Source organism: Carcharodon carcharias, chromosome 10, assembly GCF_017639515.1.
Source record: "Carcharodon carcharias isolate sCarCar2 chromosome 10, sCarCar2.pri, whole genome shotgun sequence".
NCBI classification, from domain to species: Eukaryota; Metazoa; Chordata; class Chondrichthyes; order Lamniformes; family Lamnidae; genus Carcharodon; species Carcharodon carcharias.
Window position 1 is genome coordinate 68,866,449 of NC_054476.1, and position 13,270 is coordinate 68,879,718.

Below are 13,270 nucleotides of genomic sequence, written 5' to 3' on the forward strand. Positions count from 1 at the left end.
TCTCCATTCTGCATAGTAATTGATCATTGAATAATACCATTTCAGTGTTTACTTAACAGAAATACACTTTGTAGTCTAAAAGAGATGCACAACTATACTAGCAGAAGTGTATTAACATTGTGCATTAGATTGGTCATTCACAGAATGTGGGTGTCACTTACAAGGCCAACCTTTCTTGCCCATTGCTAACTGTACTTAAGACAATTAAGTGGCTTGCTTGGCCATTTAAAGCCCCGCATACTGCTAAGTCTGCTGGAGTCACATGTGGCCAGATTGGGTAAAGATGGCAGATTTCCTTCCCTAAAGGACATCAGTGAGCCAGATGGGCTTTTACAAGTGCTATTACTTCATGCTGACCAAAAAATTGAAACCCATCGTGTAACACTCCTATACTTATAACATAGCATATTATTTGATCATGAGCGATATCATAGGATAGTCACTAATTTGAAAATTAAAGAGATTTGTTGAGATAATCCATGGTGATATAAGTTGAAAATCCATCAAAATAGTTAAAAAAACAGCTATATTTGAGAAAAAGTTTGCGTGCTTTCACAAAAATGTCTCTTGACAAGTCTGTTCGTGTTCAGATCACTTTTGACTTTGCCGTTGATGAAACCAGTTATGGAGTATTCTGTGAAGTTTTGCTCACCCTACCTTCAGAAAAGATATAGATCCATCAGTAAGGTTCAGAGAAGAATGACCCAGGTGATTCCAGGTTTTGGGAACTAATTTATGAAGAAAGGCTTAAGTCACCGTGGAAAAGACTGAAAACACATTATACAGGTCTCCAGTTGAATGAAAGGCATCAGGATGGAGTAAAAACTACGTAACTGGGACAATAAACCTAGGACTAGAGGACAACAATATGAAACCCACAAACCTCAGGCAAGGTTAGAGGTTAAAAAATAATCTTTAATATTGGATATGTGGACCAAGCTTCCAGAGAGGGTTGCTGAACAGGGTCAATTTGGAGTACCTTTAAGAGGCAGCTGGACTGACCTATGCAGAGTATGGGATCAATGGTTATAGAGATATCATCACTGTTTACTTTCAAAGTAATTTTGGAAGGAACTCTGTGTTACCTAAGGTAGGAGAGTAGTGGGAAGAAGACTCTGAAATAGAATAAGCTGACATGGGATCTGAATGGATTAGGTTCAATATGCAAAGTAACCTTTTCTTATTCTGGGTTTTCTAATGTAATTATGGGATGTTGCTCTGTTTGTTTAAATATGATTTTTCCTCATCCTTTTATATAGACTTTCGAAGCTAAGATACACCACATTGAAACAAGGTCGTCCAGGAAATCTAAAGATAAAGAAGTATTAGAATTCTTCATCCGTTGTGAAACAAACAGTTCAGATATCAGCACCTTGGTCAGTTCCTTGAAAAGAGTTGCTGAAGATGTAAAAACAACAAAAGAAGAGAAATGTAAGAATGATAACCTTTAACTCTGTCTGACCATTGTGCGTTTTCTCTTCAGCAGTTCAACCCCACTACTTTTAGTCTTCAGTGAATAGCATCGACGATTACCCAGTCATGCTCTATACTGAACCCATTTCTTTGTGGATCTTCATTCAATTTTCCTGCATCCTCCACAATTTCCTCCTCTGCTGAAGGAGTTGTATCATGCTGGCATACAGTTCCATGGTTACTGACTGCCCCAGGACACTTTCCCATTTGGCTATTGTGAGACTTAACAGTTGGTATCGTAGCTGAGTCCAATCAAATCCAACAGGATATTGCAGGGGAAGGCGTGGGTGTGGCAACAGGATATCAATCATGAGCAGGAAGCCTGGGTGATTTTTTCTACCCTTCCGAGCTGAAAGTGGCTCTGAACCTTGTCTGTTGTCCCAGGTGAGATCAGCTAACTCAGCGGAGACCAGGGATTAATCCGGTCCTTTATGACCCTCAGGACTCGGTACCAACAACATGCATTTATATGATACCTTTAATTTTGCAAAATCCTCCAATGCACCTCACAGGGGAGTAATCCATCAGCATTTACACCAACGCACATAAGGAGATATTAGGATGGGTGACCTGGTCACAGAAATAGATCTTAAGGAGAGTCCTAAAGGAGCAATGAGAGGTGGAGAGGTTTAGAGAGGGAATTCCAGAGTTTACATCTAAGCTGCTAAAAGCATGACTGCCAGTGGGGGAGTGACTAAAATTGGGAAAAAGCAAGAGGCCAGAATTAAAGCAGCTCAGATATCTCAGAGTGATATGTGGCAGGAGGAAATTACAGTGACAGAGAGAGCACAAGGAAAACAAGGAGGAGAATTTTAAAATTAAGGCAGTGCTGGTCTGGGAGCCAATATAGGTCAGCAGGGACAGAACTGATGGTTGAACAGGAGTTGTTGCGAGTTAGGATGTGGGTAGCAGACTTGAATGAGCTCGAGTTTATGGAGGGTGGTAAATGGAAGGCCAGCCTGGAGTGAATTGGAAGAGTCAAGATTAGAGGCAACAAAGACAAGGCTGAGGGTTTCAGCAACAGATGAGCTGAATTAAAGGCAGTGATGGATGATTTTATAGAGGTAGATGTAAATGGCTTAGGTGATGGACATGAGGTTGGAAGGTCATTTCAGTGTCAACTAGGGTGCCAAGTCTGATCACATTAGGTGCTTTATTTTCCACCAAGCCATTAGTGAAACTCTCACATTTGTTTAAAAACAATCCAACTGTGCACCTGTGGAACTACATCCCAGCTTGAATGACCACCTTCAAGCCAGGAGTGGCAAAAGGAGAAAATCAGAAAGAAAATCAGAGAGTTTTTAAAAAACAGCCTCAGACAGTAGCATTACTGCACTTTTTGAGTATGGTGCTTAAATTAGGCAGTAGTCATTATGGCTGTCGGTGAGATGCAGACAGCAATTGACCTGATGGTCTGATCATAAACTGGAACAATGAGAACTGTAATGTTAATTATGTCTTTAAACAAATTGTAATGATGCAATGCTTCATTGTGACTCTCAAGAATGTCATAGGGTGCTTCACACACATGCTTCACATGAATTGTGGTGTAGTGTTCTGGTCAGTGAGTGGGACAATGGCCCACAAGCAGCAACCAGATGAATTCCAAATTAATCTGTTTTTGCTGTTAATTGAAGGAAGAACGTTATCCAGGTGACCTAGGGTAAGCCTCATTCTTCCTCAAATAATATGGGATCTTTACTTTCCCACTTAGAACAGGCATATTGGGACTCCATCCATTGACAGTGCAGCACTCCCTCAGCATTGCACTGCAATGTCACCATAGTTTATGGACTCAAATCCTGGACTAGGGCTTGATCACAGCCCTTTCAACTCAGATGAGAATGCTACCAACTGAGCTGCCACACTGCCAGGCATTTCTTATGCTTTATGTCATGCAATAGTTTATTTCATTTGTTTGATTTTTTTTTAGCTTTTAAGCAGCATTAAATATAGATTCTTTATGTGCATAATATATATATTCTTTCAATTATACTATTTAGAATAAATGCTCTACATTATACTATATAATATACGATTCCAATCAATATGCATCTTCCAATAAATGCTCCAAGCTCCCACACTTCTAAATATTTATATAGCATATTGGAAAACTGAGATACTGAAAAGAACTAGATAGCAATCCTTCCCTTCTATCCTCATGCCCCCGAGCAGAGCTTATGCTTAGCATGGATTTTGCAGTTGCACCAAGAAAAGGATTAAACAACATTAAATAACTGCCGTGCCTCTGATGTTGCTGATAATTACATTCACTCCATGACTCATTGAGTCAGAACCCACTGCATTCCTTATGGGACGTTCATTGAGACAGGCAGTTTTGCTGGAGGTATAAACTGGTGAAATGCTATACTACCTCTCCCTTGTTTATTGCCTCTATTTATCATGCTGGATTTTCATTTAAAATACTGCAGAATTATTCTCTCCATTCCTGGCTCTGCGTAAAGCAATTGCCCTTAATAATACTCGGGTTCCTACAGCACAGGACTTCTCAATGCACTGAGATGTTACAGCTATTTATCTGTTTTTTGCATTTTGTCTCTATTTTTGCCTCTAGTTCATTGGTTTCCAAAAAAGTTATCAGATTTGGACAGATGCCATCAATTAGTTACAAATTATGACCCAGATCTGGATCTTGATCACCCGGTAAGTTGTGAGAGTTTATTCGAAGGGATCCTTCTGGGCAGATGGAGATCAACCAAGCAATTTCAATGCAAAGGGATGGATAAACAGGGTGGGAGAGGGTTCATGTGGAGCATAAACACCTGCATAGACTAGTTGGGCCAAATGACTGTAAATTTTATGTAAAACATTTTTCTTCTGTCATCTCTGCCACAATTAAAAACAAACTGCCAAACAGTTATCGCATGTTGTGAAAAGAGATAGATGTATTCTTTACTGGCCATCTCTCACCTTCCTTTCATGCTGTATGCTTTAGCACTGCTGCTTCAGATAGGATTCTACATTTTGTGTAGAACTTCTCTCAGCATAATGCAGTTCAGTTCTGCCCAACCATGAATAGCCAAGTACTGTTTGCTGCTTACTACTTTACATCATGGTATCTCTGGAGCAGACGCTTCTCAGGAGCTCTGGATCAAAGGGGAAATTTTACACTTCTGGCAATGAAGTGGCAGAACCATTGTGTGGTGCTTCCTCTGGCGGAAAGTCATGAAAGAAGATACGTCACATTCAGTATCTTAAAGTGGAAAAGCCTGCACTACAGCAAGCATTCAAACATTGGTTCTTTTGCTGTCATTGTAGGCCTAGAGGTGTGACTCACATCACTCTGCATCCATCTTTCTGCACCAGCACAGTGCACACTGCCCTGGAGAATTCAGTTAGGGAGCTTGAGGGAGTAGCACTTTTGTGAGGAGGAGAGGATGGCAAGTGGCAGTGGCAGTGGAGGAGTAGAAACCAGCTGCCCAGATGGCCACGTGGTGCCATCAGTAACCACCTATACTTTAGAAAATGTGGCAGTGTGGTGAAGTTGGATAGCCAGCTCAGGCTCTTGTTGATAATCAGCAGGGATGGAGATGAATAATACTGCAAATTGATGTAGTTGTAAATGTACCCTGGCATAGCTGGGAAAAAAGAAAAAGTAAAGGAAAACTTAATATTTAAACTTAAGAAAAATTTATATAGCGCTCTTCTCATGCTCAGGATCTCCCAAACCTCTTCACATCCAATGAATGCTTCCAAAGTGTAGTCACTATTGTAGTGTAAGAAATGTGGCAGCCTATTTAAGCACAGCAAGCTCCCTCAAACAGCTAGATAATCTACTGTGGTGTTGGTTGAGGGATATTGGCCTGGTTCCCAGGGAGGGCTCCCCTGCTCTTCTTCAGAATTGTGCATGGGATCTTTTACATCCACCTGAAAAGGTAGACGAAGCATCAGCTTAACCTCTCATCCAAAAGGCAGCACTTTTGACAGTGCAGCACTCCCTCAGTACCGCACTTCTGACTCAGAGATAAGAGTGCTACCAACTGGTCATGGCTGGGAAGAAACTGGAGACTTCAAAGTTCAGTTATAGCCACTTTCACGGCTTCATTATCATGTGCAGGTAAGATACCAGCAGGTGGCACTGTTGCCCTGAAAAAGTGGTGCCTACAAAACCAATTGTCATTGGACATTCCCTGAATCTGTGCACACAGCTGCATGGTTAAGGATGGGTATATGCAGTCTACCCCTAGTACAGCTGAATCTGTTTCACATCTATCCTTTGTCTTCTTCAAAAATTACCAATTAAGAGCACAAATTCAGTGCCTCATGTTAAGAATTTTGATGCAACAATGAAAGAGCATAACTGCATGTTGGAAATCTGACAGAAAAAAAGAAAATGCTGGAAGTATTCAGCAGGTCCAGCAACATCTGTAGAAAAAGAAACAAATAATGTTTCAAGTCGATGACCTTTGATCAGAACTGATGCAGTTAAGTTACAGCACTTCCTGTCTGATCTTATTGCCCATAGATGTGGGTGAGCTGAACACATAAAAATGCATTTTGTGTTAGCCAATCTAAAGATTATGCCCTGAGTCAGTTTTTCAACTCAATGTTCTAGCCCTCATTTGTATATTCCATGCTGGCGGAAGCAATGGAACAGAAGCTTATCTTTGGATATCTGCCTCCTGACTTTCGGCATGTCTGAATGTTGGATTATATCCCAGAAATATCCTCACCTAAAAGTCCAAAATTGTAATGCATAATAGTAATGACGTATACTAAAAAGTTAATTTTTCTGATAAAATTGCATTGTGCAAGTTGTTTCTATTGCCACCATACACATTTGTAAGCTATACTGTTCAGTCATTTCTCTACATGGCCAGCAGAGGACAACAAAGGACGCAATGTGAAATCAGGAAAATCACCAGCACGAACGGCCAAAAGGATATTGTCTCAGATGGCTATTGCTCAGTTGTCACACCACAAGCAGATGATGCAGGATCATTCTGCAGATATTATACAACATCTATGTGGTACAAGTGAGACCATTGCGCCTGTTCATTAATAGCCAAAATATAACTACTTTCCATGGGGGTGATGCCCCTTTGTCATTCACCAGCTCCTTCATTTGTCATTGTGCAGGTGCCGAAATGAAAATTATAATAAAGCGATGGCTGAACGAATGAACCTGACCTTCCTCCATTTCCTACTTCCTGATTTTCAGGTTTCTCGAGCTATTTGTCATTTAATGCCAAGAAGACAGACACACCAAAGTGTGTGTTTCATTTAAGCGCAGTATATAGCGATATGACTTGTCATATTAATGCATGAGAACATTCTGTCGGGCTTTACCATACGTTTGTGTTTTAATGGATCGGGACGGATTTGCAAGAATTCTTAATCTGCTCTGCCTTTCAAGGTTCAGATTTAGTGAGAGACTGACACACGTGATTGCAATGGCCTGGCCTTCATTTTTGCACTGACGATGGCAGTCATTCACGCTTGCACTGACGATGGCAGTCACTCACATTTGCACTGACGATGGCAGTCGTTCACGCTTGCACTGACGATGGCAGTCGTTCACGCTTGCACTGACGATGGCAGTCATTCACATTTGCACTGACGATGGCAGTCATTCACAACATTTCTCCCCAGCAGGAGAAGTAAGAGCAAGCTTTGAGGGCAATGGTTTCCCAGCAGTCATCTATGGGACTTTCAAGATCCAGATAGTCGCGGCTTCAAAATAGTCCCAAGCTCTCTAAAGCTCCCAATCAAGAGAACCCCCTTACGAATTCCAAGATCCAAGGAGAAATGGAGAGGGAAAGAGAAAACAGCACTTAAGAAAAAGAATTAGAGAAAGGGAGGAAAGAAACATAAGGAAGAAAAGCAGAGAAAATTAGAAAGAAGCAGGGGGGTGGGAATGGGGGATAAAAGGAGTGAATTGCTTTTTAACTGTACCCAGAGGATAATGTGGCAAATGACCCTGTTTTAATTCTGTTTATTTTTAGTGGGGGCAATTTCTTGGCTTTTTGGTTTATAAGTTAACATTTCAAACCCAGAGTTTGTTAAACTAATATTACCAGGTGGATAGACAGAGGAAGAACTTACCAGCTCTTTAAGCTCTTTTATATTGGGCACAGGAGACATGGCAAGTAGGCTGGGATTGACCATCTCCTCCAAATCTGGGTTTGTGGAAGGATTCTACTTAACAGCTTCTATTAACTGCTGCTACCAGCTGTATCTGACATCAAGCAAGTTCTCACACACACGCACACACACACACTCTCTCGATGAAATCAGAGCACAACATCTAACAGTTTGAAGCCCTTTTTAATAACTACCTGGCTCAATAAATTATAAATACCCTCACAGCTTAAATGGTGGTTTGTTTAAAATAAATCATCTTTTAACATTGAGTCACTGCTTAACCCAGTACCCCTTTAGGATGGAGGATTACGTGGTCCACCATCATTCAAGTAGTTCGTTTTGTTTTGGTCACTGCCTGGTCCCCATCGTGTACCCTGAAAGTACGGGCCTGCCAAAAAGACCAGCGTAACTTTTTATGATTTGTTTTCACTGAATTACAAAACAGGGTCTAAAATCCTATAAACTGTCAGCTTCGTCCCTGCAGAGTTCAGAAAGTTTATGGGACTCTACCCAGACTCAACATTCTACCAAAGTACATCATGTACTTCACATCTGTTTCTGTGCACACAGTTTATTGTGGCTGCAGCCAATGTCTTGCTCTACACATATATTGTAAGTGCATGCATTTGCTTGTGGTTTGGACTGGACAGTCTGGTTTTATAATCACGTCTGAGGTATATGGAAAATGCCAAACTGTAAACCCAACTTCAAAGGGGATGATTTTTAAAGGGGCCTGAGCAAGGAGCACATCCCAGAAGATTGCACGTCCTCAAGATTCAGTAAATGCAGTAGCTGTGTGTATGTGGATTTTCAAACAGCATTTAATATGGTATTGGTAATAGACTAAAGGGTAATAGAATGGAACATGGAATTAAAAATAAATATGGCCCCGCGGATGAGAGGGTAAAAGGATTGGAGAGATGAGATGAATGGTGCACCACAGACATTATTTGTGTGGGGTCCCTCTGATTTCCTCTGCACATAATTGACCTTTAGGGACTGAGGGAGCAACATAAAAAAGCACTGATGACACCAATTTGGGAGCATATCGCAAATTGTCTTGAGGGCTGTGAAAGATTGCAGGAGAAGTTAGATAGTTGGCTAGATGCAACTCAATATAGAAGAATGTGGTCATGCATTTTAAAATAGATAAAGAAAACACGCATAAGATGATAATATATTAAAAAATTCAATGAGAAGGAACATTTGGTGTGCAAGTACAAAAGTCGTTAAAGGAGAGAGCACAAATGGGTAAAACTGCAATAAAAAAGGCAAATTGAATCTTTGGTTTTGTATCTGGATACCTAGAAAGAAAAGAGGAAATGTTTAACTTTTGAAAGATCACAGTTAGCCTGCATTTAAGTTTGACCATCCCATTGTTAGAAGGATGCAAAAGCAATGAAAAGGTGAAGAGATGAGTTACAGTTATGAAGAGGTTGTTATTCTGCATCAGTGTATAGAGGATTAACAGGTGACTTGACTTTCTACTGGTGGGCAAGACAGTAACAAAAAATTAGACTTGAGTTCATGAGAAAAATAATACAAGGGTTAGAAAACAAACTTTCTGCAGCCACTGGTTAGAAGGTGTTTTTCTCTGTACTGTAAATCATTGTCAATTCTTCATTTCTGAAATGTATAGGAATCTGATGGTTGCTTGAATAAAAGGGAATATTAATGGTTATGGGGAGTAAGCAGTAGAGTGAAATTAGACTATGTGACTCATGGAGAAAAACACCATTGATCAAATTGCCTGTTTTCATGCAGCAACATTTTATCCTTCTATTTAATGATTTTCTCCTTCAATGAGGTAGTGTGTTTATGAAACCTAACTATTATACCTGCAGGTATAACAGTATAGATCTACAAATTATTGTGGATAATTAAAAGTCAAGTGCTCATCATGCTGATACGAAATTCCCATTAAACTGTCAACCCATTTAAAATGACTGGGTAAGACCTGCATTAAAATATTAGACCCATTAAAGTCATATCAACATGTAAATAATTTGTCCACAGATTGCTAACATTCATTTCTGGTTTTAATCTCAATAGCTTTCGTACTATCTAAAGAGAGCCCTATCAAGATTTTGTCAAATTTACACCATTTCAGCAAGAGAAAAAGTCAATATCAACTCCAATTGTTAAGTTCAGTAAAGATCCTCTCCCAGGGTAGAGCCCCACTGGACAAGAATACCGATCAGAGGTAGAGCTGTAAAACCAAAATCTCGTTCTCCGATCTGCACGCCTGTCACATTAAGTGTCTGTGCTGAGCACTTCACCTCATTGAAGTCACCCATAATGTCACCCAAGGACAAAAGAAAACAGTGATCCATCTAGTTTACCTTCTACCATCCTGTTAGTAATATGTTACAATGATAATAGAGCTGTTGACAAATCATAGCAATTAATCTCTGTTAATCTGGGCATGTCCAGACATGACCCGAAGTATGTTTTATTCCAACTGGGGAAGAGGATTCACATAATTTCTGTCACCTTACTGGATTGTGGAATGTAATGCTCCCACTTTGTTTCATATCATTTTTATTTTTGATGATTAACTACAGGGATACTCTGATGTTAACTACAGGGAACGACGGAAGCAGATCGCAGAAATTGCAATAAATTATAAACAGTAAGTTCATTGCACACTCTAAGGGCTGGACCTAATGGAGCACTGGGATCCCGACTCCAACAGTTTGGCCTGCAAGGATCCAATGCTTAGAGGGAAGTTAATTGGTTTAAGGTGGTACTTCCAACCCCTCTTAGGCAGGAAGTCCCACTTCTGAGACCTGCCAACTTTTTAATTGGCCGACAGCTCTCTGATCCCAGCAGCACCAATGGGAGCAGTGGCCAATCTAGGACTACAACAGTGCCCAATGTTGTGGAGCCAGAGCTGGAGTGAAAGATGCACTGAATGGTAAAGGGGGAGGGTGATATCACTGGAGCAAGCCAGAAGACCACAGCAAAGGGGAAAAGAGGGTGGGGTGCCAGGGTAGGAAGGGGAACCAGGGTGGGGGAGAGGATGATCTGGGGGAGGAGGGAGGTGTGTTAAGTAGGCACCCTCCTCTTGCCTGCCACCAGTCAAAGCTGCCAAGGTGGGAACTTGGCGTAGGCCTTCTCTGCTGCAGCTAAAATTGAGGCAGGGCAGGCAAGTAGGCAGAAGGCACAGTACTCATGGCATTTTACAGGGACCCCCACCCCCACCCCACTGCCTGCAACCCATTGGTAGCGAGTTGTAAAGTCCAGCTCCAAACATCTGTGGTCCCACTTCCCGTATCATTAGAATTTATAACGTCTCTTTTGTTGACTTGCTTCGCTTACTATGGTGATGTAAACCCATGAGTATTAACTGCTGCTTGTCTCCACAGTGGTGAGCCAATTCCCAGAGTAGAATACACCCCAGAGGAAATTGCGACTTGGTTAGTCAACTTCTTTATTCTTTTCTACTGAGACTTTTTGGGGGAAAAGTTCTTCTTGTCATTGAAAAAAAATTGTCAATTGAAAAAAAACAGAATAAAAAATGGAAACATCAAGGTAAATAAAAGATCATTTGGCCTAACTAAGCTCAACCCTCCTGTATCCCATCTCTCCTCTTCTACCATTCAGTCTGTTTTGAATGTCAATGATGTTTCCTCTCTAATCCTCTACTTGCAGTTGTTTTCCACATTGATATCTTGGGTTAAATTATTGACAGGAGGAATTTCACTCCCTTTACACCTGATGATGTCTATATCTGAGATCTGGAAGGACTTGCCAGTAATAAAACAGTTCTGTTATTATCCCATGTTGCAAATTTTCTTTGGTAAGTTGTCCATAAAGCTAAAGGATATTAGCATTCAAGAATGAAGCGACCTCCCTTCATTCTTCAGTTGCTTCATTCTTCAATGCTAATATCCTTTAGCTTTATGGACAATTTCAAGCCATGTCAGATTCAAACACTTCCAGTTCAGTTGGCATTCAGCCAGCTGCAAAATGAAGACCCCTCTAGTTCAACTGAAAGGGTGGTCTTTCAAGCTCAAGACCATCTCCTACCCAACCTTTTGTACTTTCCACTCAGGTTATCCTTGGGTCCTCCTTTCTTGAAGTCCCCAACTTTGTGTTAACTCAGGGGCTAGTTTGGGATTGAGGGAGCACAACAGCTTTGCAAAAGCCAGCAGGTCGTAGTCGATGCTAGTTCTCTGCCCGATACCCCTCGTGTATATGACTGTGGTGTCGGCCTTGGATCAGTCAGTAAACTCTCGCCTCTCAGAAGGTTGAGATTTCAAGTCTCACTCCAGTGACATGAATACAAAATCCAGGCTGACACCCCAGTGCAGTATGAAAGAGTTGCTGCACTGTCAGAGGTGCCGTCTTTCAGATGGGTTGTTAAATCAATGCCCTGTCTACCCTCAAGCTCCCACTTGAAGAAGAGCTTAGGATTTCTCCTAGTGTCCTGACTAATAATTATCCATCAAACGATATCACTAAAACATAATATCTGTTCATTTATCCCATTGTATTTTTTGTGGGACCTTGCTCTGTCTGTTTCTCTACATGACAGAAGTACTACATTAAGGGTGTATTTCAACACATTTTGGCCACAAATTAAAAACTACAGCAAACCAGCTTTGCCAATGAGCCATGAGTCAAATATACTCCTGATCAGGAATGTTCCGGGCTGTGCTATGTTAGTTAATCCCAGCCAGTGCAGTGGTGAATGTGCTAAATTGACCTTGGTGCAAAATTAAGGGGGAAGTCATTATATTCTACTAATTACTAAATAGGAAGTATCTTACAGTTAATGGCAGTGTCCAGTGAGTAGCTTCTGACCTCTAAAGACCAGTGGTATTGGGACCCACATTTGTCAGCTACCATTGGCCACCTTTGAATATTGAGTTTTTTGAATATCAGAAGCAATGGCAATAACCACAACAGAGGAGAGCAGCTCTCGATGTCACATAATCTCCATGCTAGTGCTGCACTGAAGCACATATATTTAATGTTATCTTAATTACACCAGTAGCTTAGCAAGGAGGAAGAGATCAGCACCAAAGAGTAACTTGTTAGACCAGCATAACAAAAAGCCTCGGAATGGTCTGATGTTTGTGAAGTTAACTGTATACATTGTTGAATTTTTTGATGTGTTGCTGTCCAGGAGAGAAGTGTATGCGAACCTGAAGACCCTGTATCCAACACATGCTTGTGCTGAACACCTGGAGGCTTTCAGACTCCTGGAGAAACAATGCAATTACAACAAAGACAACATCCCTCAACTTGAGGATGTCTCCTGCTTCTTGAAAGGTTTGCACTGGGTTAAATTTTAATATCTGATCAATGTGATTTAACATTTGAAACTTTTTGATTAAAAAGACAGTTTACATCTATATATTACCTTTAACATATAGCAAAATATCCTAAGGCAGTTCGCAGGAGTATTATTAAACAACAAATTGGCACTGCATAGAAGGAGACATTACGGCAGGTGACACTTGGTCAAAGAAGTATGTTTTAAGCTATGTCGTAAAGCATGTGGAGAAGTAGAGACTTGGGGAGGGAATTAAAGAACTTAGAGCGTAAACAGTTGAAGACATGGGTACCAATGCCGGACTGAAGGGATTTGGGATAAATGCTTCAACTCATCAATTGAAACTCATTAAAATAAAAGCAAAATACTGCGGATGCTGGAAATCTAGATCAAAAACAAAAATACCTG

The 13,270-nt window shown here is 40.8% G+C and overlaps 1 protein-coding gene across 1 annotated transcript in view; it reads left to right on the plus strand.

Annotated features, from left to right (window-relative positions):
- Window positions 1–13,270, plus strand: part of th (tyrosine hydroxylase) — a 43,753-nt gene that overhangs the window by 14,097 nt on the left and 16,386 nt on the right. The window contains exons 3-7 of the mRNA XM_041197582.1: window positions 1,260–1,431; window positions 4,049–4,137; window positions 10,143–10,210; window positions 10,947–10,997; window positions 12,713–12,858. Of these exons, the coding sequence (XP_041053516.1) occupies window positions 1,260–1,431; window positions 4,049–4,137; window positions 10,143–10,210; window positions 10,947–10,997; window positions 12,713–12,858 (526 nt within the window). The remainder of the gene's footprint in view (window positions 1–1,259; window positions 1,432–4,048; window positions 4,138–10,142; window positions 10,211–10,946; window positions 10,998–12,712; window positions 12,859–13,270) is intronic.